This window comes from Mixophyes fleayi, chromosome 2 (genome assembly GCF_038048845.1).
Source record: "Mixophyes fleayi isolate aMixFle1 chromosome 2, aMixFle1.hap1, whole genome shotgun sequence".
Taxonomy (NCBI): domain Eukaryota; kingdom Metazoa; phylum Chordata; class Amphibia; order Anura; family Limnodynastidae; genus Mixophyes; species Mixophyes fleayi.
In genome coordinates, this window is record NC_134403.1 from 183,832,568 (window position 1) to 183,860,310 (window position 27,743).

The 27,743-nt window shown below is 42.0% G+C and overlaps 1 protein-coding gene across 3 annotated transcripts in view; it reads left to right on the forward strand.

Moving 5' to 3' along the window:
- The window catches only part of DOC2B (double C2 domain beta), a 595,594-nt gene that overhangs the window by 437,120 nt on the left and 130,731 nt on the right, over window positions 1-27,743 (forward strand). For all 3 annotated transcript variants that reach the window (XM_075195056.1, XM_075195057.1, XM_075195058.1), the window contains one exon: window positions 13,305-13,431. In XM_075195056.1, the coding sequence (XP_075051157.1) occupies window positions 13,305-13,431 (127 nt within the window). The remainder of the gene's footprint in view (window positions 1-13,304; window positions 13,432-27,743) is intronic.

The window sequence follows — 27,743 nt, forward strand, 5'->3', positions numbered from 1 at the left end:
TTAGGGCTGTGGTGTGAAATCCATCATTATATTATAATGTTGTGTTGGAATGTTACACAATTCCTTATTTATTTTAAATTCATCTAACACCATGCTTCTGTTATTTCCTCATACCTTTTTGTTATATATGGATTCAACATCCTGCTGTCACATTTCATCATCATCATCTATTTATATAGCCCCACCAATTCTGTACTCATTCACATCAGTCCCTGCCCCATTGGAGCTTTCAGTCTAAATTCCCTAACATACACATACAGACAGACAGACATAAAGAGAAGAGAGACCAAGGTCAATTTTTGATAGCAGCCAATTAGCCTACTAGTATGTCTTGGAGTGTGGTAGGAAACTGGAGCACCCGGAAGAAACCCACGCAAACACGGAGAGAACATACAAACTCCACACAGATAAATCCATGGATGGGAATTGAACTCATGACCACAGTGCTGTGAGGCAGAAGTGCTAACCATTAAGCCACTGTGCTACCTGTGGTCTGAAGTTGTTCTTTCTGAATTTAAACTATCCTACTATTTTGCCAATTGCCATGTTCTGGTCATTGAAACAATTTTATTTAACTTAAATTGTAGGCAAATATATGTTGCAATAAATTTCCACTTGCAAGTGTAACTGACTATTGGCACCCCTTTCTATGTTTGTGAAAGGCAACTATTTAATCCAATTGAACAGAGCAATAGGTGTGTGAGACAGCCACAAGCCAATTAGTAAAAAATGAATAACCAGAGCTAGTAATATATATTACTGCTGTACAGTCATGGGCTAAAGTTTTGAGAATGACACAAATATTATTTTTCTTTTTATGATGGCAATTTGCACATACTCCAGAATGTCATGAAGAGTGATCAGATGAATTGCAATTAATTTCAAAGTCCCTCTTTGTCATGACAATGAACTTTATCCCAAAAACAACATTTCCACTGCATTTCAGCCTTGCCACAAAAGGACCAGCTGACATCAGGTCAGTGATTCTCTCATTAACACAGGTGAGAGTGTTGCTGAGGACAAGGCTGGAGATTAATCTGTCATGCTGATTGAGTTAGAATAACAGACTGGAAGCTTTAAAAGGAGGGTGTGAATCATCGCTAACTGCAAGGAAACACGTGCAGTCATCATTGCTTTGCACAAAAAGGGCTTCACAGGCAAGGATATTGCTGTTAGTAAGATTGCACCTAAATCAACCATTTATCGGATCATCAAGAACTTCAAGGAGAGAGGTTCAATAGTTGTGAAGAAGGCTTCAGAGTGCCCAAGATCATCCAGCAAGCACCAGGACTGTCTCCTAAAGTTGAGTCAGCTGCGGGTTCGGGGTACCACCAGTGCAGAGCTTGCTCAGGAATGGCAGCAGGCAGGTGTGAGTGCATCTGAACGCACAGTGAGGCAAAGACTTTTGGAGGATGGCCTGGTGTCAAGAAGGCGAGCAAAGAAGCCACTTCTCTCCAGGAAAATCATCAGGGACAGACTGCAAAAGGTACAGGACTGCTGAGGACTGGGGTAAAGTCATTTTCACTAATGAATCCCCTTTCAGATTGTTTGGGGCATCTGGAAAAACGCTTGTCCAAAGAAGGAAAGGTGAGCGCTACCATTAGTCCTGTGTAAAGCATCCTGAGATCATTCATGTGTGGGGTTGCTTCTCAGCCAATGGAGTGGGCTAACTCACAATTTTGTCTAAAAACACAGCCATGGATAAAGAATGGTACCAAAACATCCTCCAAGAGCAACTTCTCCCAACCATGCAAAAACAGTTTGGTGATGAACAATGCCTTTTCCAGCATGATGGAGCACCTTGCCATAAGGCAAAAGTGATAACTAAATGGCTCGGGCGGACAAACAAAAACCCACAATTCTGACAAACTCCAAGCATTGATTAGGCAAGAATGGGCGGCCATCAGTCAGTATGTGGCCCAGAAGTTGATTGACAGCATTCCGGGGCAAATTGCAGAGGTCCTCAAAAAGAAGGGTCAACACTGGAAATATTGACTCTTAGCATAAACTTAATGTAATTGTAATTGACACTTATGAAATGCTTGTAATTTTACTTCAGTATACCATAACAACATCTGACTAAAAAAGTCTAAAAACACTGAAGCAGCAAATGTTTTGATAACCAATACGTGTGTCATTCTCAAAACTTTTGGCCATGACTGTATATATTACTCTTATTTATTACTATGATGCTTTGCCATTCTAGTCCTATACATACTTCTACATTAACACAGAACAGATCCCATGTGAAAGGTGGCATTACAAATATAGTGCAAAATGGAATTTTGTGGTTAAGCAGAACAGGAAGATTGTATTGCTGAAACTTTGCCTCTTTGCAAAACCACTGTTAAGGTGCAAAACTTCAACACAACTTAACTCATGTCTATCTCCAGCTACTGCAGCTTTTGAATGTAAAGCAGTTTAATCCAATGCTTGTGTAAGTACCTGCTACAGTATTGTGGCATGTTCATATTTCAACATAGTAACCAACCTGAAAGAAAACAAATGTGCCATGGTATAGGAATCAAATGAAAAATAATTGGTTAATTGCTTTTATTATTATTACTATTATTATTATTATTATTATTATTATTATTATTATTATTAATAATAATAATAATAATAATAATAATATCAGTAATAATAATAATAATATCATCTCAGATTGGCGTTACTAGTTTAAAATCTTTATTCCTGGAATAAGGCATTTTTTCATGCAGTAATGTTTAAATTATATTAATTTAATAATTAAAATGAATAAAATAAAGGTCAATAAGGTATGTAAAACATATATATTAAACATTATAAATTATAATGTTGTTGATGTATGTTTGTGTGTTTTTATTTTTTTACCAAGTGGAACTGAAGACCAAACCCATTCCACTGCTCAGAAAACTTAACAACGCAAGTTAATTGTTACTGCTCCAAGCCAGTATCACCAAGGCAGCTGAGTAATGCTCAACTACCTCATCATTTTTATTTCAGTTATATTTAAATAAGTAACTAAATTAATTACCACAATGGGGGGAATATTAATAAATAGAATAGAAATAGAATAGAAATAGACATGAATGGGAATAAAGTAGCCTAATGTGTGGTTGATGTGCTACACATCAGTCTTTAAGATCAATAGTAATAATTAGTTTAAATTATCGAGGTGATCTCATGACATTTGAAATTATTGAATAAATACCATTACTGAACAACCTGTCAAATTAGTCTGCTTTTTTTTCCTTTTGGTCATTAACAGATTACTGAGATTATAGTCTCACAGGCAATATTATAAACCTTGTCAATTCTTAAATTAAGATAACTGTGATCCCTAGACTGATTGCCTAGTTAGTACATCAGCTTGGTTAAAAAAAGAAAGGGCTTCATGTGAAAAGCAACACAGCCAAACTCACAGGAATTGTCCAATTTGCCCCTGATCAAATGCTTGGGATGTTAGCTGTCAGCCCTGAGCACTGCGTAACCTGAATGTTTCTGTCCTAATAACCTAGTCTATATTTTTCAGTATATCAGTTAGGAAACTGATAGTTCTACATCCAATAATTTCATCTTCTCTTGTTAAATATCTTGCAAAAAATGTAGCATTGAACTTGTAAAAAATCTCTATATCTCTATATAGATGATGGTGCAGCCAAAGTTTTTAATATATACTCCAGCAGTCACCTGTATATATTCCACCCTCCATTTTCCGATGCATTGACAGCTATTTGATTTCATTGGTTTGGGGAGGGGGAAGGGCTAAGGTCAAGCTCAGCTCGCTGTGTAGATCCAGATCTTCTGGTGGATTTGCACTTCCTAACTTGAAATTATATTATTTTGCCTCTCAATTGGTCCACCTTAAGGCATGGGTTCCGGACCCCGATTACCATGAGCTACATTGGGTGTTGGTACACCAATTTAATTCTAATCACACTCCCTTACAGTCACTGCTGGCGGGGCGGCTTGGTATGCGGGCTCCTCCGCTCCCGATTCAGGCAGTTAAGATTTGGACAATCTGTAATAAAATAATGAAACAAACTGACATTGATCCATATACTCCTATCTGGGGGGCAAAGAAATTTGAGAAGTTGAATACAGTGAAGAGGGCCAGGGAGTGGTCTCGGTTGGGTGTGGTGTCGGTAGGTCAGCTTTATGATACAAATGTACTTAAATCCTTCGAACAGTTGGTTGGGGAATTCTCTGTACCCAGAACAATGTTTTATTCTTACCTTCAGTTACGACACGCCCTAAACACACAATTTAAAGGGGAGACTTTGGTGTTTGGGGTGGATCCACTGAGGAAACAATTACAGGCCTTGGGCTATAGAGGTCTGATCTCTCGAATGTATTCATGTCTTCTGTATGAATCCACTCCAGATGATTTGGATGGTTTGAGGAATCAGTGGGAAATAGATATTGGCCCTTTATCAGACAAGGAGTGGGAAATGGTTACAGACAGTACTAAAGGTTATACTTCATCATTAAAATTTTAACAAATACAGGTGTTTATCTTACACAGGGCCTACTTTACCCCTATTAGATTGGCAAAATTTCGCCTGGATGCTACCCCTAACTGTCCGAAATGCAATTCGATCAATGCTAACTTTTGGCACCTTCTATGGGAGTGTTCATGTATACAAATCTTCTGGCGAAGGATCAGGAGATGTATTCACGTTACTGGAATTGAAGTGTCTCTTAGTTCACCGGCCACTTGTCTCTTTGGGCTCCGATTGAAGGGGAAAGTTAATAAACTGACAAAAATGTACATTTCACAGTTATTGATGTTGGCTAAGGTCTGTATAGCGAGGCTGTGGTTGGCCCCGACGAGTCCCACGGTTAAAAATTGGAAGGCACTGGTCAATACCACCATAAGGCACGAGAGATTTGTTTATACTAGCAGACAGGCTCTGAAGGAATTTGAGAATATATGGTACAGATGGTTAGTGTCTCCATTCTATTCTATGTCATCTAGTACAGATGCTCTATCTACTTAAATGTATGGCTCCCGCAGTTCTTATAATAAGTATCTGAGTCCATGTAATAAACCCTGCATGTGTAACATACTTATGTATAAGCATTTACGATGTATGATCCTGAATGAATATAGCACATTTATTATTATTATGCTTTAATGTAAATTTGTAAATTCCGTCATTTAATTCCGATATGTATGCGATTGTTTTTCTTTTCTTTTTGTTGTTTAGTATGTTTATATCTTAAAAAATTTCAATAAAAATACTGGATTTAAAAAAAAAAAAAAATCTCTATATTGAAAAGAGTTAATGGCCCATTGCAAATAAATCAGTCATAGTAAGAATAATAATTAATAAGAATATAATTAATGACCTTATCAATTTTTGCTTCCATAGTCCATAACACATACACAGGTTGGTGAATGAGAGCAAGAAAGTGGCTCCCATAGAGGATTAAATGCTCAAACAGAAAATTGTGGGTAGTTAGTAGAGAATAGAGAAACAAGAGGTCATATTTCTTAATCAGCCTTAATCCAGAGATTAGCAAATCAATCCCTAGTTATCTAAATTTAGCAAAAAAAATGAATGCCCAATGGAGAATCTTTGAAACCCTTAGGTAGCCAAGACATTAAAGGATAAAAATGTATTGTGTGAGTTGACGAATAAAAGCAGTTAAAATCTTTTGACCCTATCATTAAGCTTGTGATGTACTCCATTGAGGTAGGGTGCCTGACACTTCACTAGTGTGAATTCACCAAACATGAATACTGTTTGAGTGATAACAGCATTCATGTTTGGTGGATTTGGATTGTTCCAGTCCATAACTATCTAAGACTTTGTATCATTATTATATGTAAGACTAGCTTGTCCTTTGCTTTGATTATTGTCTTTATAGAATTACACAGCAACATAACAACAGGATCAGAAGTTAGTCCAGTATTATTAATTTGCTCATCAGGTCTGAGATTTTGTTCCAGAAAATAGAGACACATGGGGGCACACTCACCAAACGTGTATGAATATTCCTATGTCCCTGCATTGTCTCAAAAATATGTTAGATGTCTTAGGGCATATTTTTTGAAGTCTTTAGGGGACCCAGTACCATCTTGCATAGATTTTGAAAGTATTTTCATTTATGTATATTTATAGATGACTTCGTAATATGCTCTTTGCAGTGCAACCATCTCTCTTGATCCAGTGTTTTTTCTAATTCTGCATACAGAGTGTGTACATTTGTTTCAAATTGTGTTAGTTGGCTGAATTTGGAAGATTTAATTTGTGCTTGAATAAATCCAGTAGCTTTTTATATACTAAAATTGAAGTAAATTGAAGTCCTATATTTCTCACATATTTTAGAGAATGAGCTTAGAGCAAATTCTCCTAAAATATGTAAGAATCGTTTAAGTCCTGCTCTGATCCATGAACACTGGCAAACGCAGGATTTATAGAGGGGGTTTCTATGTCCCACCACCAGAGTATATGCAAGGGGCGTGACTATCATTTGAGATAGTGCTAGGTTGCTGCTCTCCAACTCTTTCCATTCCCTTCAAATACACGGACAATGGAAGCCAGCTGTCTTAATTCTGGTGGGGTAGTCCCAATTTTGTGTGACTGTCCCGCTCAGTCAGGACTTTGTTCTGACTGCAAGGATAGTTGAGTGGAATGTCCCACTTCAAACTAAAGAGCAGATGTCTACAAATCCAGGTAAAAAATGAAGGATATTTGGTGAGCTTGTTTCGTTGGTGAGTTTGTCTCAAATATCTAAAGTGAACATTGTTGTTGGTATGAAGTATGCCAAGGCTGGTCTGTATCTTCTGGGGAGCCATGTTTAGAAGTTTAATGTGTCCTCTTGAATAAGGGCATCTTACTTGACAAACCATTTTTTTGTTTCTGGTTAGCGTGCCAGGACAACATATGGCTTAGTTGAATTGTGTGATAATATGTTTCAAAATGGATAGGTTGAATCCACCAGATTTAGTGGAATTTGCTACGCAAGAAGGTTTGAACCTGAGTTATCTGGATAAAGCATTCATTTTTATAACATCGATCCTTCCAAGCCACAAGATGTAAAGAGGATGCCAAGTATTGATCTCCTTTTTGATAGAATTCATCAGTGAGGGATAATTTCAGTGAAATATTTAGCTACATTATTTTGTCATTTGATTCCCAAGTATGAAATCAATAAGAGTTTCCACTGGAATTCAAACTTTAATTCCAAAGTATTTTTAATGTGTTTGGGGATATGGTCGGCCAGTGTTTCTGATTGTGAACTGTTTATTTTATTATCAGAGATTTTTCTATAAATTTCTAGCTTACTAAATTAATTGGGGGAACAAAATTTGAGGGCTTGTGAACGTTAATAACATGTCATCTGCAAATAACGATATCTAGTATTCAGTGGATCCACATGTACGCCTTCAGATTTAGGTTTAGACAAATCATAGCGGCTAAAGGTTTAATGCATAGCATGTAAATCAGGGGAGAAAGAGCGTTGCCTAGTGCCATTGCTTAAAGTAAGGCTGTTGTTTAAAACTGCTGAAAATGGGGTATAGTAAAGTACACAAATGGTTTTTATAAAGGTACATTAAATGATGAATTGCTTTTAAGTGTGCAACTTGAAAAATAGTATGTAAATTACCTTTTTTGCATAAAGTACTAAAACATTAGAGAGGAGTTTTTTGTTTATTTATGTGGAAGATAAGATTAACAGTCTTTCTGGTATTACTGTATTTAGGGACTGCCTTGCAGGACCAATTGTTCTTGGTCTGGATCTATTAAGTTGTTCATATTATTTTATTTCATCTCTTTGCAAGCTCTTTTGCTTGACATCCGTATTCAGTAATATTCTTAGTCTGTAATTTCTGCGTCTCATCTTTTTATATATATTGTTTAGGGTGTTGTAATTTTTCCAGAATGTTCCATTTAATTGATCAAGGCCGTGATGGCTTGCTGTGCCATTTAATTGATCTCTGATGGCCGTGATGGCTTGCTGTGCCCTTTTTGCTCTTATTTTATTAGCTAGTAATCTATCAGTTTTATTGCCTTTTTTGTCAAATTTTTGTTTTAGCCACTGGAGACTTCTTTGTTTTTCCTGTTAAAATTGATTGTATTTCTCCACTTAATTTTATTATCTGTTTATATATTTTAAATAACTTGTGAGCTGTTTCTAATTTTTGTAATTGTAAATTTAGGGTATCAAGAGTTTGAGTTTGCTGTATTTTCCGGTGTGCTGCATATTAAATTGCTTTACCGCTCATGACTGTTTTGTGTGCTGCCTACACAGTGGAGAGTTGCATGTCTGAATGTAGGTTTAAATCAAAATATTCCTATAGGGAGGCTGATTCTTTCAATCATGGGAATTTTAATACTGTCTCTTTTAACTTCACAGAGGAGCAACCTCTTGGGTTTTTTGAAACTCAAAGGACGTTCCGATTGCTGAATGATCTGACCAGGGGCTGCTAATTATATTAATATCTATAAGATGGTGTATTAGTTGACTACATCACATCCATGAACATGTCTATGCATGAGTATTAGTTCTAAGGACATGCATAAAAAAGGTAGTCACTTGAGGAAGGGTTTATTGCTCTACAAGTATCTAAAAGACCAGCCTTGACCAAATATCTGTTTAAATATTTTGAGCTTGCAAATAGTTTTGAGAAGTTTTTAGGTCATGATCTATCCAAGATTAGTGAATTGTAATGTTAAAGTCCCCCACTGCCAAACTACCCCATTTCTTATCGCTTGGGGTGAATTTGAATAATTTTGAATGTTTCTGTGGAGTGTTCAATCCTTTGCATTTAGCTATAATTTATATAAAGTTAAACACCATTGTGTATGGATTACGAGTTCAGATAGTCCTTGTTAGTATATAGCGTGCCGCTTAAGAAACGGTTTTCATTGGTTAGAGCAGTGGTTCCCAAACTTTTGCAGTTTGTGGCACCCTTAGAGTCTCCACAATTTTTTCAAGGCACCCCTCCAAAATAATTACTGAGCAGTCCTGTTTTATAAGTAGTTGGGTCAAAAAAATGTAATAAGTATTTAGCTCAGGACTGTCACTCTCACTCTCGCTCTGCCCTCTGTCACCCTCCACTGCCTACTGTCCCCGTCCTCTGCCTACTGTCCCCCTCCTCTGCCCTCTGTCACACTGTCCACATCTTCTGGCCTCTGTCACGCTGTCCCCTCTCCTCTTCCCTCTGTCACACTGTCCCCCTCCTCTGGCCTCTATCCCTCTCCTCTGGCCTCTGTCACACTGTCCCTTCTCCTCTGCCCTCTGTCCCCCTCCTCTGCCCTCTGTCATACTGCCCCCCTCCTCTGCCCTCTGTCACGCTGTCCCCTCTCCTATGGCCTCTGTCCCCTCTTTTGGCCTCTGTCCCCCTCTTCTGGCCTCTGTACCCCTCTTCTGGCCTCTGTCACGCTGTCCCCCTCCTCTGCCCTCTGTCACGCTGTCCCCTCTCCTCTGCCATGCTCCCTCTCACTCTGTCCCTTCTGCCGTGGGAAAGCCAGAAAAAAACAAAACAAAACATAAACTCACCAATCCGCGCTGCGCTGGACCCAGCATTCTTCCTCTCTCTCACGCAGCTTGTCACTATAGTGACAAGCTGCATGAGAGAGGAGGATGCTGGGTCCCGGCAACCCCACAGATTGCTGAGTTTATGTTTTGTTTTGTCTTTTTCTGGCTTTCCCGCGGCACCCCTGTGACAGCGCCGCGGCACCCCTGGGAGCCGCGGCGCACACTTTGTGAACCGCTGGGTTAGAGTGTTTGTACCAGCTATATTCAAGTGCCAGGTAGGGATGATGGACGGGTTGACTTGAGTGGAGCCCACTAAATATTATTTTTATTCCTGTGGTGTCTGCCCTTGATCTTAGACTATTAACTACTTGGCCTGTATCTACGACTTAATTGCTCATTAGAAGCCACCTGGCAAAACTATTATTATTATCATCATTGATTTGTAAGGTGCCACAAAAACAGGGACATACAAGGTAGACAAAATATATTCAAACATTAAAACAAAGGGTAGGGAAGGCCTTACTCATGAGAGGGTTTATATTCTAATTGTGTGAGGGCACAGCTGAAACAAGAAGAGCAAGTGTGGTTCAGAGTGGAGATTGGGACAGATGTGAATGTGCATTAGTGCGAATAGTATCAGTGGGGGTAGAGTAAGCTCTAATAAGGATATGAGTTTTTGGAGAAAGTCTAAAAATTTGAGGGCTGTGGAAAAGTCACTTGGGCATGGTAAGGAATTCCAGAAGTGGGTAGCAACACGGGAGTCTTTTAGGCGGGAGTGAGAGAGACAAGGCGAGGTGCATATTAGAGGTAGATCTAAGACAGCTAGAGAGAGAGCATTTTCAGATGAGAGTAGAAAGGAGGATGTGCCAGATCTAGAGACACTGAAGATGTGGTTTGATAGCCAGTAAATGAACCAGGAAAGGTCTGTGCCGTGAAGGCCAATGGACTGAAGGGTGTGCAGGAGAAAAGGGTGAACAACAGTGTCAAAAGCAGCAGTCCAGAATGTATGGAGAAGTGATCCTCAGACTTTGCTGTAAGTAGATTATTGATCACCTTTGTGGCTGCAGTCTCAGTAGATTGTTGTAGGTGCAAGCCTGATTGCAGAAAGTCAAAAATGGAGTGAATAGAGAGAAAGTGAGATAGGTGTTTGTACACTACTTGCTCAAATAGTTTAGAGGTAATGGGTAGGAGAGAAATAGGGCGGTAGTTGGAGTGAGAGGCAGGGTCAAGAGATGTGTTTTTGGGATTGGTGAGTGGAGTGAGTGTTTAAAGAAGGATAGAAATGTGCAAGTGGAGAAAGACACATTGAAGAGGTGAGCTAGAGTTGGGCAGTAATGAAGGGATAATAATATGGCAGGGAGAAATAGGATTCTGGAAAGAGAAGAGCAGTTTGGAGAGAAGTGAAGTGAGAGTAAGTAGAGAGAATGTAAATTGAGTAGGCGCATGGTGGTGAAATGTGGATAAATATGGATTAGCAAGAACAGGTAATGAGTGGTGAGGAACAATTGATTCAAATTGTGCAGGCCAATGGAGGAAGGGGAGACTACTTTATTGGCCCTTGACTGAGGTTAATAGAGTATGCAGTCTCTGCAGCTTTCACACAATGTCCAGGATACAGGCAGTTGGGCTCAGTTGGTCTAGCAGCAAAGCAGAGGTGGCAACAGCAATAGTAGTTGATATCCGTGAAACCAGCAGCCAGATTCTTTTTTTTTTTGCGAGGCCAATCTGAAGTGCTCATCATGTCAAATCCATAACTTTTGCCCAAGGGGCTTTACAAAAAGTGTTGTGCTCTAGGAGTCAGCACTCTCAGGCCCTCTCCAAAATGAGAAAATCCACTTTAATCCCTGACCCCTGAGACCAAAAAGACTCTTAAGAGGCAAGGGTCTTCTGGACTCCCTTCAACACAAGGCCAGGGAGGCCCCTTTATCCTTACTTACCACAGAAGTTTCTGCCAAGGATCTGAAACACATCAGCTCCCCCACCCTCGCCCTCATGAAGGTGTCACAAAATGTTCAGGGGAAGGAACCTGCCACACACTTTTCCCTCGGACAATGTAGAGTTACCATAATGGTCCAGCCTGCTACCAAAAGCCAAAATGTGCCACACAAAAACAAGTGGAATGACGAACAAGTGAGGAGAATAAATTAAACAAATAGTGCCTTATAGTGGTATGGTCCCAGCCTTTCGACCTTTGTCTTAAAAATAATTCCAAATGGCCAGGGTAAAAGAAAAAGGAGTGCTTAAACACCTGAAAATCTGAAGTGCAAGGTTAAGCATCACCCCATGAAGCTGATCCTCACCCTTGAGTAGGATTTCATACTAACACCTCTGGCTCAAAGCACCATAGCTCCTGGTCAGAAGACCAAGTGCTGGTGCATCACCAACAGGGTGGCGCTTTTAAGCACCACTGCATATATGCACATCTACACTTGATCTTAGCGAAAGGCAGAGAACTGATGACAACAGCAATGACAGTTGAGTTCTGTGGGTCCACCAGCTGAACTAGGGTAGGTGCTCTTACTTATGGCTTTCTTGCAGTAAAGTCCATCACTCTTGTGGGAAGGTAAAACACTGATTAGATAGGTAATGTAGCCGATAAGTTTCAGAAGCCACATTCACCATATATGTTCTGCAAGAGCGAGAATGGCTTAATTCTAACAGCAACTCTCTGCTCTTCTGGATATTAGCTTATGTAATCCACAAATCAATTTTAGCTAAGATGAAAGTGGGAGAAGAAGAGTGTAAAGAACCTCCAAATGAATACATGAGCGTTTCTAAAAAGTATTTTTTTTTAGAAAGAAAACAAAACATTTATATTTTATTTTGTATTTTTTGTATTGGGACTGTCATTTTTCATGTGTCATGGTTTTCTCAAACTAGTATAATGAAGGGTGTGTGTACATATGTATATGTATATATATATATATATATATATATATATATATATATATATATTTGACAGTATAAGATTAAGTCCAAATCCAAAAGTAAGTCAGCATTTTATCGTAATTACAATAACATTTCAACCATTAAACAATATAGGAGTTGGATCCTGCTTATTCAGATAAAGTTGGAAGCTTACTTGACATAAAATGCAAGACAGATTTGAATATTTTATGGTAGAAAAGAGAGAAGATATTAATTACTAAAAAAATGTATTTTGAGTAGGTTCTACTGGAAGATTACATGATTTCATGCTAAATATCACCAATTTTATATAGGGGGATGAAAGGTTGCTGACCAATCACACTTATATATCCTGGGGCCTGAATCCCTTTGAGACTAACTACTATGTAATTAGGAGGTGTTTTATATGTTACAGTTGGGTGGGGGAGTGGGATGCTTCACCAAACTGCAGCGTCAGAACATCAGTCGTAACAAAGAGTTTTTTCTTCCTTAGCTCTGGTAATATCACTGGTTTAATTTAGTTTACATGCCATAAGATGGACAGTAGCAGCAACAAATAAATACATAAACAACAATTTATGGGGTAAGGGCGAGTATCCAGGAGTCCCATTATCCCCACTATCTAAGTTTACATTATAAAGATAGCATTTATTTGCAAGGGGGTCAAATTTACAGATAGTGATTTTTCTGATTAATATCAAAACTGTTTTCTGGAAATTCATGTACAAACATGAGATATCCAAATCAGTTTCTCTTTGATGCACAGCAAAATGTTCAACTGTATAGAAGATTCATAAATATCTTTCAATTCACATCTTAAAATCAATATATGTCACTGTCCTATATTGTCCTTCCATCTTTAAGATATAGTTGCAGAATATTTTCATGATTTGACATTTGTATTCTTTTTGGTTTGTATCTAGAATTTCTGTATGTGATGAGGATAAGTTCCGACACAATGAATTCATCGGTGAAACAAGAATTCCTCTGAAAAAGCTGAAGCCGAACCAAACCAAAAATTTTAGCATCTGTCTAGAGAAACAGCTACCTGTAAGTGAGCTTCACTTCATGTCTTTAGAGTGTAATGATGTATGACCATTTCATTTGAAAGTGTGTGTGTTTTAGTTTACAATAGAGTAAATTGTTAAGAATTAGGAGCTCTCCTGTTTGTTTGATCTATTATCTATGCAGTTACTGCTACTACTATGTGCAGGATCATTCTTGCAGTTCACTGATTCAGCTGGTTGCTTGGCAAATAGTTACAAGCTTCATTCAGTTCTTAGTCTAGCAGCCACAGGTGTGCAATCAACCAAACTCATGCAGCGAATCATCCTGCAGTTTTGATTGGTGCTGCTGCTCTTATAAACCTCGTCCTGGCAGCATACCATTGCTGGTGATAGTTCCTGCTTGATCTAGTGTGCCTTGTATCCTGACATGCTACTATTAGTGTTTGAACCAAATTGTTTATAGGAATTGCTTTCTTCTCCACTCCTGGCTCTGTCAACTACTACTATTGTAGGGCTGTTACTGTTACACTAGTAGTTTTTTGTTTTTATTGCTATTTGTGTATTTCAAAATCTTTTTAAGATTTAATGTAACTTTGTTTAGCCATCAGTTTTTCTGTTTCTCTAATTTTGATATTTTTGTTACTTTTCCTGTATTTAATTAATGCCTGAGTAATTCCTTCTAGTTTTAACACTTTAAAAGTTCTTCTATTGTGTATCATTTCTAATACTTTCTTATTTATGTGCATTGGTTTCTTTTTCATAGGGTTTTTGCTGCCATAAGGTACAACATGACTTGTTAAATATGTTTTTAAAATGATCCATTTAGATTTTGTGCTGCTATTTGATATTATACTATCCCAGTCTGTGACCCTTAACGCTTTTCTCAACCGATTAAATTTAGCCTCTCTGAAATGCATGGTTTAAAACACAGGTTAAATGATAATATGTTATGGTCACTCTTATCTAACTGATCCCTTACCTGTACTTTAGATTATATAATTTCCTTTAGTTAATACCATATCCAATACTGCCTCACCTCTAGTTGACCTTCATAATGGTACATACTAATTTATATTTTAGTTTTATATTTTCTCCTGCTGATATATTTGTTACTTCTGCTAACACACAAAGGGTAGTTTCACTTGAAAATATTCAAAATAGGAATAATTGGAGATGCAACTAGAAATTATGGTTCAATTAAATACTGACTATGATTAAATGAATTAGCAATTACTAAAGTAGTATTTATTTTTTTTATAAAAATGTTTTTCTGTACAATCTGTTTTTATTGAAAGTGGCACAGCCTAGGCAGGTTACAGAAACAAAGAGGTGCTAATACTCCTGGTGGATATCCACCAACAATAGCATATTGCCATGATGCCAACTCACAGATCAACTGTAAACTCAGGTCTTGGGCTGGTTATCTGTAGGTAGCAGAAGTCCTGGATCAATTCAACTCTTAGGCTGAGGAGAGGGATAGGTATGGATAGGAGGAGAAAATACCAGGGCCATCTTAACAGCATTATAGGCCCCTGGGCAAGCAGTGCACTGAGAACCTACCTACACAACCACTCACAGGGAAAATGTTTTAAATTATTTATAAAATTAAGCTTATATTTATTGGTACCTCCAACATTTAAAAACATGCTGTACAGCAGAGATTAATCCACACAAACGTTTGAAGACTATAACATTAAAAAACAAGAAATTCAACATAAAAATGGTACAAAGCCACTCTCACGTCATTGTCTTCAAACTTCATTGCTCTGCATTCCATTTCTTTCATTATTTACTTTTAGTAGGTATCAGGGGGAGGAAACTGACATGGACTGTTAAAAATATTAGAAGAACTTTATTAGAGCTTTACGACTTCAAAAAATTATGTGTGTTGATTGTGTCTTGCTTATGTACAAATTGCCTTTGAAGGTGCAATGTTTTACAAAAAATTTGCTTTCAACATTTTTTTAAATTGCATTTGTAGCTCGCCTAATTGAGCTAAAGAGTTTTTGTTTTTTATTAGTTTTTAAAAAATTGTTCATGCTGTTTTTAATAAATCCCCAGCGTTTTATTTTGGGTTCTTGATGGGATCATTTTCTACAAGAGCTTTCACTTTGGACTGTTTGTTAAAAATAATGAAAATGAGAACTATCTAGTCATATTCGTTACTTTTAATTAATCTCTTTACACACATTCATTTTGAAGTATATTATGTACAATGACACACATGTTAATACTTAAATATTTAAAACATTGCTGATAATTTTATGTCTTTCATATATTTTAAGTAAGCTACTACAGATCACTACAATTTGGTGCTTATGATAGAAAATGTTAGGTTGGCCTCGTTAACAAATGGAAACATGAAAACATACAGAGACTTGCAAAGGTGATTTGCAGCCCAGCATCAATCAATTGCCACATGGGGACTGAACATCTTGTCCTGGGACTGTAGAAATCAAAACCTTACTTGAAGAAGCATTTGATGAAAGTGTGGTGGAAAAGGTCACGTTCCGCCAATGGATTTCTATTGACAGGTGCACTTTAGAAATGATGCAGAAATCAACATCTGAGTTCATCAAATTATTTTGTGACACACGTTCTGTGCTGATTCACCATGACTTTATGGCAAGACAACAAAGTTCATTCATGAAACATAGTAAAGAATGGTTTGGATGCCATTGGAGTCGACTACACTCATAGGGCCTGATTCATTAATGAAAGTTAAGCAAAAGTAAGGCAAAACTATGTTGCATTGGAGGGGGATGTAAATTTAAAATGTGGTGGTAGATTTATATTTGGGATAGGGCATGTCATAGATCAACTTTAAATTTCAGTGCACAAATAAGTTATCAAGAATTTGTGTGCTACATGAAAAAACAGCCAGTCTTTTTCTCATGTGTAAACTAAAAAACTCATTTGCACCCCTTGCATTGTAACATGGTTTTGTCCAAAACACTTAAGAAAATTTACTTAATTTTTCGCTTAACTTTCCTTAATGACTCAGGCCCATAGTGAGCTCTGCTTTTAGCTAACCACAAAGAACACCCTGGAAGCTCATCAGGCACCTGTTCTGCTCCTCACACAGTTTGGACCCACAGGGGATTGGGAGGGATTGCCTGGCTATAATACACCTGCCAACATAGTCTGTGCTCGCTCACAGGGCCTGCTTATCACCCGCCTGTCTGTGGACCCACAGTTATCACGGCCTCTCGGCACTGGCTCCCCCACCTCTATTCACTCGCTACACCTGACGGGCACCTCAGCGCAGCTCCGCCACTGCTTCAGGAGAGAAGGGCAGGCCACAGAGCTACTTAATCACGGTGCTCCATCGCTGCCATGGATCCAATAGCACTCAGCTACAGCTAATTTCAGGTGCGGTGTCCTGCTTCACACCACCAGCGACAACTATGCCCACCAACTGTGCAGTGGTCTGGCTCTCAGCTCCCCGGGTCATACCTCCTATCAGGGGACACAGAGTCATTTTGCCACCAACCATCCTGTCCTGCAGGGCTCGGATCCATGCAAAAAATAAAAACGGCATCTTGAAGAGGAGAAGCCCCGCTGCCATCTTGCTGTACACAAAGCGGCTTGTTTACCCTGCTCCACCAAAGTCACCATAGTGAGTACAGGCAGCCTCTCACAGTTTACCTCCTCCACTGCTCTGTATCCAGACTTGCTCCTGCACCCCTTGTATTCAGCTGCCATCTGCTTAAAAGCTATCCATATAGTTAGCTTCAGTTACATGTGCTGCCCCCTTGTGTTTGTCTAAGAGACTATCTCTATGCTGCTCAGATCTCCCTAATACCAACTGGTGGACTGCCCTCTTGTGGTCACTTGAGAAACTGTTCTAGTTTACCTGATATTCCTTACCATATCTCTGCCTGCCCAATAGCAACACCTAGTGGTGAATTTCCATATTGAACACTTGTACTACCGCTCAGTGAGCACTACATCTGCCAGGATACGCACAGTGTTCAAAAGCAATGTCCTGTACAGGCTACAAGGCACCGGCCACCTCTCTCTATGTCTGGCCATTAAGCTATTTAACACCATCCCACCCATGTCTTTTTAACACTACTGATTGTTCTGCTCTTGTAATCTGGTATGGCCTTTGCTCACAATTGGTCACTAACTGCCCTACTCAGCCTTCATCTTTTTAGCTACATCATGGGCCCGAAAAAAGTCAAGAATGCCAAACCCATTCCTGCTGTTAACTACTTTAAGTCCCTGGCATCAAGCAAAGAGAAGAAGACCCCTTCCTCGCTGGAGAACCCACTCCCCTTGGGATCTGGGCCTTCCTCCTCATCTGGCCCAATGTCTTCCCCTGCTGCCTCCTCAGCACCTCTTAACCCCAACGCTCCCTTGATGGTTGTCGCTATGCAACTTATGCTAGCCATTATTAACACTGAGCTTACCACACTATGAGATCATCCATCCGAGAACTCAAGGGTGAAATTGAGGAAATTGGGGACCGTACTAACCATCTGGACCAGAAAATGGGCAAACTGGTGGCGTCCCACAACTCCCTCATAGACGCTTATGATACCCTTCGCAAGGAACTCAACTCTCTCCAAGATAAAATGGCAGACATGGAAGACCACTCCAGATGCATAATGAGAAAAATATGGGCATCCCAGAGTCGATCAGTAACTCCAATCCTACATCCAGTCGCTTTTCCATAAACTACTTCCCTCTGCTGTGGATTGCAATCTCCTCATCGATAGAGTCCATCAGTTGCCAAAACCAAGAGCATTCACAGGATCCACACCTAGAGACACACTTCTACAGATGCATTTCTTCCATATCAAAGATCAGATCCTGAAATCGGCCAGAGCCTTTGAAAACATAGATGTTCTTGCCCCCCTTCAATTATTTCCAGATTTCTCTTCCACCTGAAGAGGAGGTTGTTTCACATGGATTCTGCAGCTCTGGAAGACAACAATATCTCCTATCGTAGGGGTTTTTCCAGTGAAGCACATAATGCAGAAAAACAGTTATACTCATGTCATCTTTACCCCTGTTGAAGATGCCCAACTGTTGAAAGGATGGGGCATTGCCTGTGCACTTTCTACCACTCAATCCCACTGCTGGATCCACTCTGCCTGGACAGTGGTGGGACAAGATTGAATCAGCACTGGGACTGCTCATGGCGATTTGTTACTCCTATCTACTATAGGTATGGCCCTATGCGCGACCTGCTACGAGAGCTCTGTTTGGGGAATACAAGTACTATTTATTACACTTTAATGTTTGCATGACCAATAAGTCTATTGTCCTTTCTCTCCTGATATTCGTCGCCTGAGGTCAGATGTTCCAGGATATGCCAAATTTAACTTGGTGAAATATTCTTTTCTTAATATATTGCACTATTGTTTTATACAGTGTTTTGTGAGTCGAGGATCCTCATGCTCTGTCTCGAGGGCCTAAGACATACTGTTTCACTACGGCAATTGTCAGGAGTTGGCCGAGCAGCTGGGGACGTAGCCTGTTGTGGGGACATTTTTCCCGCCGATGGCTTTACTTGCTCCTCCCCTGCCTACTTGGCCTCCCTCCGGAGACATTACCAACCTCATCATGAGTAGTTACATGTTTTGCTCCTCTATTGACACACTTCGTGTTTGCACATATTCACTAAGCTGTTTACACAGTTATATTGTCAAAGTTTGTTTCTGTGTTTTTTTTGGTTTGTTTTTTTTCAATATAGTAACTCTGCCCTTAGCCTTGGTAGAGGATCAGCCCACTTACCCTGAGATTTTATGGTTCGCCCTTTTCTTCCCAGGTTGCCTCCCTAGCCCCTTTCTTGTTCTTAAGACATGGGTGGGGGGTGCCTTTCATATAGGCCTCACGCCTCCACATGTTACTCACTTTTCCGCTTTCTTCCCCATGAGACAACTACACTAAGCCGAAATGGGTTATTTCAGTTTCTTTCACCTCCTATCACCTCTGCCCTCCCGTGCACCGTGCCCAGCCCCCTCCCCTATAGCAAACTGCCTTTCTCCATATAGATCAGCTTACCTGTCACTGATCTGCCTTGATATGGGACTGCCTCTGTCCCTGGATAAGCTATTCTGCAAAAATGTTCAAGTTTGAATTCCGCAAATAAACAATGTTTGGCCCTTAGTTCAATCTACAAACACAAAGCTGATGTAGTTGCTCTAGATGGGGAGCCTCATCTTAATGGAAGACTTCAACTTGGTCCCGGACCCTGACTTGAAAAGACCCCCCTCCCCCCCCCCCCCCCGCATGACACTACCCTCTCTTTCCTTCTGCAAATTGATAGCGGAACATGATCTTTATGATTCTTGGTGAGCCTATGTTCCTGGGCTAAAAGACTTTACCTATAACTCCCATGTACACAGCACCTCCTCTCGCATCGACCTAATACTCACTGATAAATGGCCCCTCCAACACTCTAGATCTGTTTCTATACTCCCGATCGTTTGGTCTGACCACGCCCCACTCCTCTGATTCTGATTGCTGTTAGAATGGACCCCCCCCACCCCCACCCCAGACCATGGTGTCTACCTGCTTATCTCCTTACATCTTTAGAGGGTAAAACTGCCATTCCAGATGCCGTAGGCACATACAATGCTACCAACATACTTGATGATACTTCCATTTTCACACACTAGTATGCCCTTAAGGCAGCAATAAATCTTGTCCCTCTCTCATGTTAAAAAATTAGTTGACCCGCGTTAGACCACAATTTCAACATCTCCTTTTGGCCCGCACTCAGACTGCCCTGACACACCTTTGCCATAAATTCTATACGACCGAAAACAAAGTGGGCCGCATGCTGGCTCGAAAACGACACCACTTGATCCTCGCCCCTGTTAAATGCGGGTACAGACTTTGGTGAATGAGAACAGATCTGCAGAATAAGTGGAGTTACATAAATGGCTGCTGATGAACTATAAAAAAGAGAAAGATTTGAGATAATCATGTCATAAGGCAGATAATTAAGAGATCAGAACACTGTGTTCTGTAGGTATAAGTAATAATCTTTGTGTCTCAGGTGACCTCTAAGTTCGAAGTACATTGAAGTCTTTTCGGGTTTCTACTAGGCCTGCCGATCTTAAAATCTATCCTCTCGCATATCTGCCTTGTATGTCCTTGTTTAATATATGTCCTTGTCTTATGTATGTCCTATTTTCCCTACTGCACAGTGCTGCCGAGCACTGTGATGCATTACAAATCTACAATAATAATAATAGTAATAATCCTCAAGTCAGATGCAAGGGAGAATAAGTGTCTTGCCACTCTGGAAGTGGTATTGGTGGAATATCCAAGGTAGAGCAGAAGGTTGAGAGGTCTGACGGCTCCCAGAGAACAGCTGATTTCCCATTATAAGTCACTTGTAGTTGAAAGGGATAACCCCATTTGTACTTAAATCCTTGTACCTTTCATAACAAATCTGTAAGGGCCTTCAGCAGCATCCTCAGTTGAAGGTCTTGGAAAACCTGTATCTTGTGGACGTCGAATTCAAGGCTTCTCACATTTTGTAGACTCTCCATTTTTTGAGAGATATAGTGCAACCTGCAGATGACATTTCTGGGTGTTCGAAGGTTGCTTGATGCTGCCTGTGGAAAGTGATCAGATTGTCAGGTTTGCGTTCCAATATCTCGTTGAACACTTTGGTGAAAACTTCTGTGAGATCCTGTGTTCTCTGGAATTCCTCTTATTCTCAAGTTATTTCTGAAGCCTCTATTATCCACTATTTATAGCGTAGCCTCTATTTATAGTGTAGCCCGGCGGTTCCCAAACTGTGCGCCGGGGCTCCCAGGGGTGCCGCGGCGCTGTCACTGGGGTGCCGCGGGCCAACCCTAAAAAAAAGAAAACAAAAACGTACCAATCCGCGCGGTGCCGGGACCCAGCAGCCTCCTCTCTCCCGCAGCTGTCACTGGATGACGTCAGTGACAGCTGCGAGAGAGAGGAGGCTGCTGGGTCCCGGCGCCGCGCGGATTGGTAAGTTTCTGTTTTCTTTCTTTTTTCTATGGCTGGCGCCTGGCACGGGGCAGAGTGAAAGGGATCGTAGCAGAGGAGGAGGACAGAGAGCAGAGGAGGAGGAGGGGGACAGAGAGCAGAGGAGGAGGAGGGGGACAGAGAGCAGAGGAGGAGGAGGGGGACAGAGAGCAGAGGAGGGGGACAGAGAGCAAAGGAGGAGGAGGGGGACAGAGAAGGAGGAGGGGGACAGAGAGCAGAGGAGGGGGACAGAGATCAGAGGAGGGGGACAGAGAGCAGAGGAGGAGGAGGGGGACAGATAAGGAGGAGGGGGACAAAGAGCAGAGGAGGGGGAGGGGGACAGAGAGCAGAGGAGGAGGAGGGGGACAGAGAAGGAGGGGGGGACAGAGAGCAGAGGAGGAGGAGGGGGACAGAGAGCAGAGGAGGAGTACAGAGAAGGAGGAGGGGGACAGAGAGCAGAGGAGAAGGAGGGGGACAGAGATCAGAGGAGGAGGAGGGGGACAGAGATCAGAGGAGGAGTACAGAGAAGGAGGAGGGGGACAGAGAGCAGAGGAGGGGGACAGAGAGCGGAGGAGGGGGACAGAGAGCGGAGGAGGGGGACAGAGAGCGGAGCAGAGGAGGGGGACAGAGAGCAGAGGAGGGGGACAGAGAGCAGAGGAGGGGAACAGAGAGCAGAGGAGGGGGACAGAGAGCAGAGGAGGGGGACAGAGAGCAGAGGAGGAGTACAGATGAGGAGGAGGACAGAGGCGGCAGAGGAGGGGGACAGAGGGCAGAGGAGGGGGACAGAGGGCAGAGGAGGGGGACAGAGGGCAGAGGGGGCAACATGAGAGGGGACAGTGTGCCTGGATGCAGAGGGGGCAGTGTGCCTGGATGCAGAGGGGCATTTTTACATACAACTAAATAAGTATTTCTGTTGTGACCTAAATACTTATTACAATTTTTTGACCCAACTACTTCTAAAACAGGACTGCTCAGTAATTATTTTGGAGGGGTGCCTTGAAAACATTTGGAGACTCTAAGGGTGCCACGAACTGCAAAAGTTTGGGAAACACTGGTGTAGCCACTGAAGCTCTATAGACTGCTAAAGTAATTTGTGCTATGGTGTTTATCTGCTGCCTCTTTGCTCTTCTCCAGGAGTACCAGCTGGTGACCCAGATGGTCAAGATCCGACTCCAGCCTGACCACTTCATGTCTCACTACTTCCTGATGTTTAGATGCGAATGTCTCAAAGTCTTTTTTAGATCGCAATTTCTGTTTAGTCAATAGGGATTTGAGACATAGAAATAGTAGGTGGCCTGTATGGCTGAATTGTATAGTCAATGTATTTGAATAGCAGGTGCAATATACGAAAGTCCACTAGATGGCAACAATGTTGCAAAAAAACAGTCCTGGTAGCACAGTGAAAATGAATATTAGATAAAAATTATAGTAGCCCTGGGGCTAAATGTATCAATATGCGGGTTCTTCAACACCCGCGTGTTCAGCCTCTTCCGCGATTAAATTTCAAGCGGCGCTGCATTGTAAAGGGTTAACTTCCCTTTACAATGCAGCGCTGCTTGAAATTTAATCGCGGAAGAGGCTGAACACGCGGGTGTTGAAGAACCCGCATATTGATACATTTACCCCCTGGTCTTTCGCATGTACACTGTCATAGAGGATATAAGCTTGAGCGTTAGAGAGCAAATGTGTACTCTATAAGCTAGTTTCACTTGATAGGCAGTACAGTGGTTGCACTCTAAGCTGGTCCAAAAGATATAGGAAAAGAGCACATGGTCTTTGATAGCATTATAATCAGTGGTGGGATTCAGCCGGTTCGCACCGGTTCTATAGAACCGATTCCTAAACTACTTGCGGTTCGGCAGAACCGTTTGCTGGCCTGCTCTCCAAGGGACCCCGCCGCCGCATGCACTTTCCTGCTGTCAGTTTCTAACTGACAGCAACTGCTCCGGGCCTCCCTCTCTCCGCGGCTCCCCCCCCCCCCCCCGTTGCCCGTATGACCTAACCTGCTCCCGCTGTCAGTTGCTGTCTGACAGCTCTGCCCATGATTATTTTTTTTTTGCGGCAGCGGGGGGGGGTTGGTTTGCGGGCGGGCTCTGGGCTGCTCCTCCTCGTTGGTGGGGGGAGCAGGGGAGCAAAAATGTATATATATATTTACTCACCTGATCTCAGCGCCGGCGTGCCTCCTTCCTCTCTGCTCTGTTAATGCTAAATGACAGGCGTGACATCATCAAGTCATGCCTGTCATTCAGTGAGGAGCAGCGCGGAGAGGAAGCAAGAAGAGAGAAGACAGAAGAGAGGAGAAGAAAAGAAAAGCTAATAGAAAGGTAAGTGAGAAAAGGGAATTAAGCAGAAAGGCAAACTATGAGGAAAAAGGAGATGAGAGAGGCACAGTAAGGAAAAAGGAGATGAGAGAGGCACAGTAAGGAAAAAGGAGGTGAGAGAGGCACAGTAAGGAAAAAGGAGATGAGAGAGGCACAGTAAGGAAAAAGGAGATGAGAGAGGCACAGTAAGGAAAAAGGAGATGAAAGAGGCACAGTAAGGAAAAAGGAGGTGAGAGAGGCACAGTAAGGAATAAGGGGTGGAGAGAGGCACATTAAGGAATAATGGGAGAGAGGCACAGTAAGGAATAAGGGGAGAGAGGCACAGTAAGGAATACGGGGAGGAGAGAGGCACAGTAAGGTAAAAGGGGGGGATGGGAGAGGCACAGCATGAGAAAAAAGGGGGGAGATGCACAGATTGAGGAAAAATGGGGAGACAGGCACAGTATGAGGAAAAAGTGCGGGGGAGAGGCACAGTATAAGGAAAAAGGTGGGGAGAGAGTCACAATAGTAGGGACTATTAATTTAAGATGGGGTGGTTCTGGGGTGAGTTTGGGGAGAATGAGGTCTCTATTAAATGTGCCTATGAATTATTTAATGGCAGTGACAGGTTCGGGAAATAGGTATATTTCTGAAATGCAAATACTATTCATTTATTGCTGGACCTGTTTGTAGGGAGGGAAATAGGTTTATTTATTAAATATGAATACTATTATTTTAATGTTGGGGCTGGAGGAAGGCCTAATTATTAATCGTGGGTGGTATTGATTTAACCTCGGGGCTGGCTGTAATTTTCTAAATGTACCCATTTTTTTTCCAAATAGGTCCTCCAACATTCCAGGATCCAGACAAGCCGCAACTAAAAAAAACCTGCAGCACAGGTGGTGAAAGTAAGAAGAACAGGTAGGAGAGAGCAGCAGAGTCTGTGAAACGTTGTGATTCTAGTGGGACAATCCTAATTTTTGGTGACCGTTCAATGGTGTACACAACAATGCAGGTTTTTTGGTCTGTAGGAGAGTGCATCAACACACCCATTAGCAATTTTGAATAAATATTGAATAAAATTTTAGTACATTTTATATATATATATATATATTATTTTTTATGTTAGTTATAATGTGCGGTATCATTGCTAGTTTTAATGTGCATTATCAATGGTATTTTTAATATGCGGTATCATTGCTAGTTTTAATGTGTGATGTCAATACCAATTTTAATGTGGTGTTTTGATGATTGTTTTAATGTACAGTATTTTAGTTTGTGGAAACAATGATATTTCTTATGCAGACAACCTAGGCGAGCCCTCTGGGAGAGCTGTAAGTGTCATACTGTGGGCTGTAGGTGATGTAATGCAGCATCTGTCACTATTCCCTTAATTTTAGATCTTAGGGGCCCCCCTGTCTTAAGTGCCCTGGGCCCCCCAAAGCCTTAATCCAGCTCTGTGTGCGGCTGCTTTAAATTTTTACACCTTGTGCACTGCAGCTTGCCCTGTTGGCCTGGACAACGATCCCAAATCAGTTTAATAGCTCACACCGGCCTGGCTCTGCTGTTCTAAGCTGTGCAGGGCTGTTCAGGCTGTCAGTCATCATGTAAGCCCCACCCTGCCTCCCTTGTTCTTTGCAACGATTGGCTCCCCCTACACGTGTCCTGAACGCACAACAGACTGTGCAGAGGAGAGATGCGAGAAGAAGATCCAGCCCAGGGCGGAGGCCGCGGAGCCACCATCAGCCATCACGCGGCAGCGCAGAAGAGCAGAGCAGACAGGCAGCCCGGGCCGGGAGGAAGGACATTACTGGGTCACTCACTGTCGCCGACCGTCGGCATCTGGGGTGAGTAACCGTGATGATGCTGATGTGCTGAGCCTGTCACTGCAGGTCTTATCGGCCTACCGCTGAAGGAATGGAATCCTACTCCTACAGTGCAAAGATGGTTAAGGGTAAATCACACAGCTGATGATGCTCGGATAAAAGCAAAGAAAATTGCAAGTGAGGACGCCAATCAAACAGCAATATGGAAATATCTTCACTAACTGTTTGTGAGGTATTTAATATTAAAAATCTTCCGTTACACATAATCTAGTTGTCTTTACCTCTTTTACTGTTCTTATTGCAGTATTTAATGCGTGAATTGTTAGACTACCTTTCGGTATATCTTTTGGCATAGTTAAAATGGTCATTAGGACATAGAACCTGTTGTTAGTTTTTTTGAATCCCACCACTGATTATAATGTGTCTTACAAGATGGCGAGGGTTTTCTCCTACTGCATCTTTCAAAGAGCAAGAATCGTTAATGTAGGCTCCTAAGGCAGAAAAGTTTGCTTACCATCGGCCACTGGATGGTGTCTGGGAGCAGTGCCCCTACAGTCATCTCCGCGACTCTTAGCAGCTATAGGCGATCTCCTTCCTCACCTCCACGCGGGCATGCAGCAGTGCGCCCAACACAGAACTTCACGTGGTCCAGCATTCCTGGCATGCAGGACTTACCCGGGATGGTGCGACTTGTATCAGTGGTTCCAACATCGCCCGTCCGATGTCTCCTTACAAGGCGTATTTAGAGGTGATCGGCGCCGGATCGTCCGGTCTCATGGCCACGGTCCTGCAATGGTCTTCCACTGGACTGATAGTGCAGCCGGAATAGCCAAAACTTGTCCTAGTGGCTCCCAGTGTCAAGAAGAGCAAAGGTGAGTGGGACAGTAGTTAATTGTGTGCAGGATAGGGCAAAGTGGCATAATCCTCACAGAGCCCTTAAAAAGACCCGTCTAGCAATGATGGTTGCCAGGCCAAACCCCCTGATAAAATACTTTATTACTAATTTATTCATAAAAAGCATAACTGTTCATCATCTTTTATTATAATTATATTATTTGTCACTCACCGGACTGTGAGTGCTTCTTCCCGGACATTTAGGAACCGTGGCCGTCCTCCATCCTGAGGGACTGCGCATGCGCAGCCCTTTCCAAACCTTCAGTGTATGTTCCTTTAACCTAATTGGCAGATCAGGCAACCTCCCTATATTAAGCACCTGTGGTCAACACCACGTTGCCTGATCTTGGAGTCTCATTCCCCATGAGTCTCTGAAGGTGTTCCTGTGTTTCCTTGTTTATTCAGCCCTGCTGATTCCTGTGGTTTCCAAACCACTTCTACCTCTGTGGTTTCCAAACCACTTCTGCTACTGTGGTTCCCATACCACTTCTACCATCTACTGAATCATCGTGACTGTGAGCTGATTCCTATCCGCTGCCTCCGTGCACTACAGTCTTCTTATCACTTCAACTCTACCATGTATCATTGGGACTGTTAGCTGATGCCTATCCGCTGCCTCCGTGCATTACAGGCTTCAACCACATCCACTCACCTGTTCATGATTGTGACTGCCAGCTGATTCCTATCCGCTGCCTCCGTGCACTACAGGCTTCAACCTGCAACTCGTCTGTGTTTCATCATCGTGACTGCTAGCTGATTCCTATCCGCTGCCTCCGTGCACTACAGTCTTCAACCTGCAACTCGTCTGTGTTTCATCATCGTGACTGCTAGCTGATTCCTATCCGCTGCCTCCGTGCACTACAGTCTTCAACCTGCAACCCGTCTGTGTTTCATCGTGACTGTTTGGCTGATTCCTATCCGCTGCCTCTGTGCGCTTCAGTCTTCAGTCCTTGTCAACGCTCCCGTGTTTCCTTGAGTCTGCCTCCACTATTGCTACCCGCTATTCTCCGTGATCAACAGTGCCTGTTCAACTCTGCTCTCCCGTGTCCCATCGTTACTGCACCTGCTGGTTGCTATTGGCTACCTCCGTGTTCCCGCAGAGACCCGCTGCTGCTACTCCTCAGCACTACTCATCCATCTACTGCTGATCCGCTCTCCACGCTTTCCTGTGTTCCCTGCTGGTCTACCTTCCCGTGCGCTGCACCTACTAGACCACCGCTTCACCCATCCAGGGACTTCGCATCCTGCCGGCCTCCTGCCGTTCAGGTATCTCTGCACTCCTGTCTGACTGCCTCCTGAACCACGGTATGCATACTTCTCATTGACTGTGCTGTGTATTGCATACCTTGCTGGACTGTGTTGGTTCTCCTCTG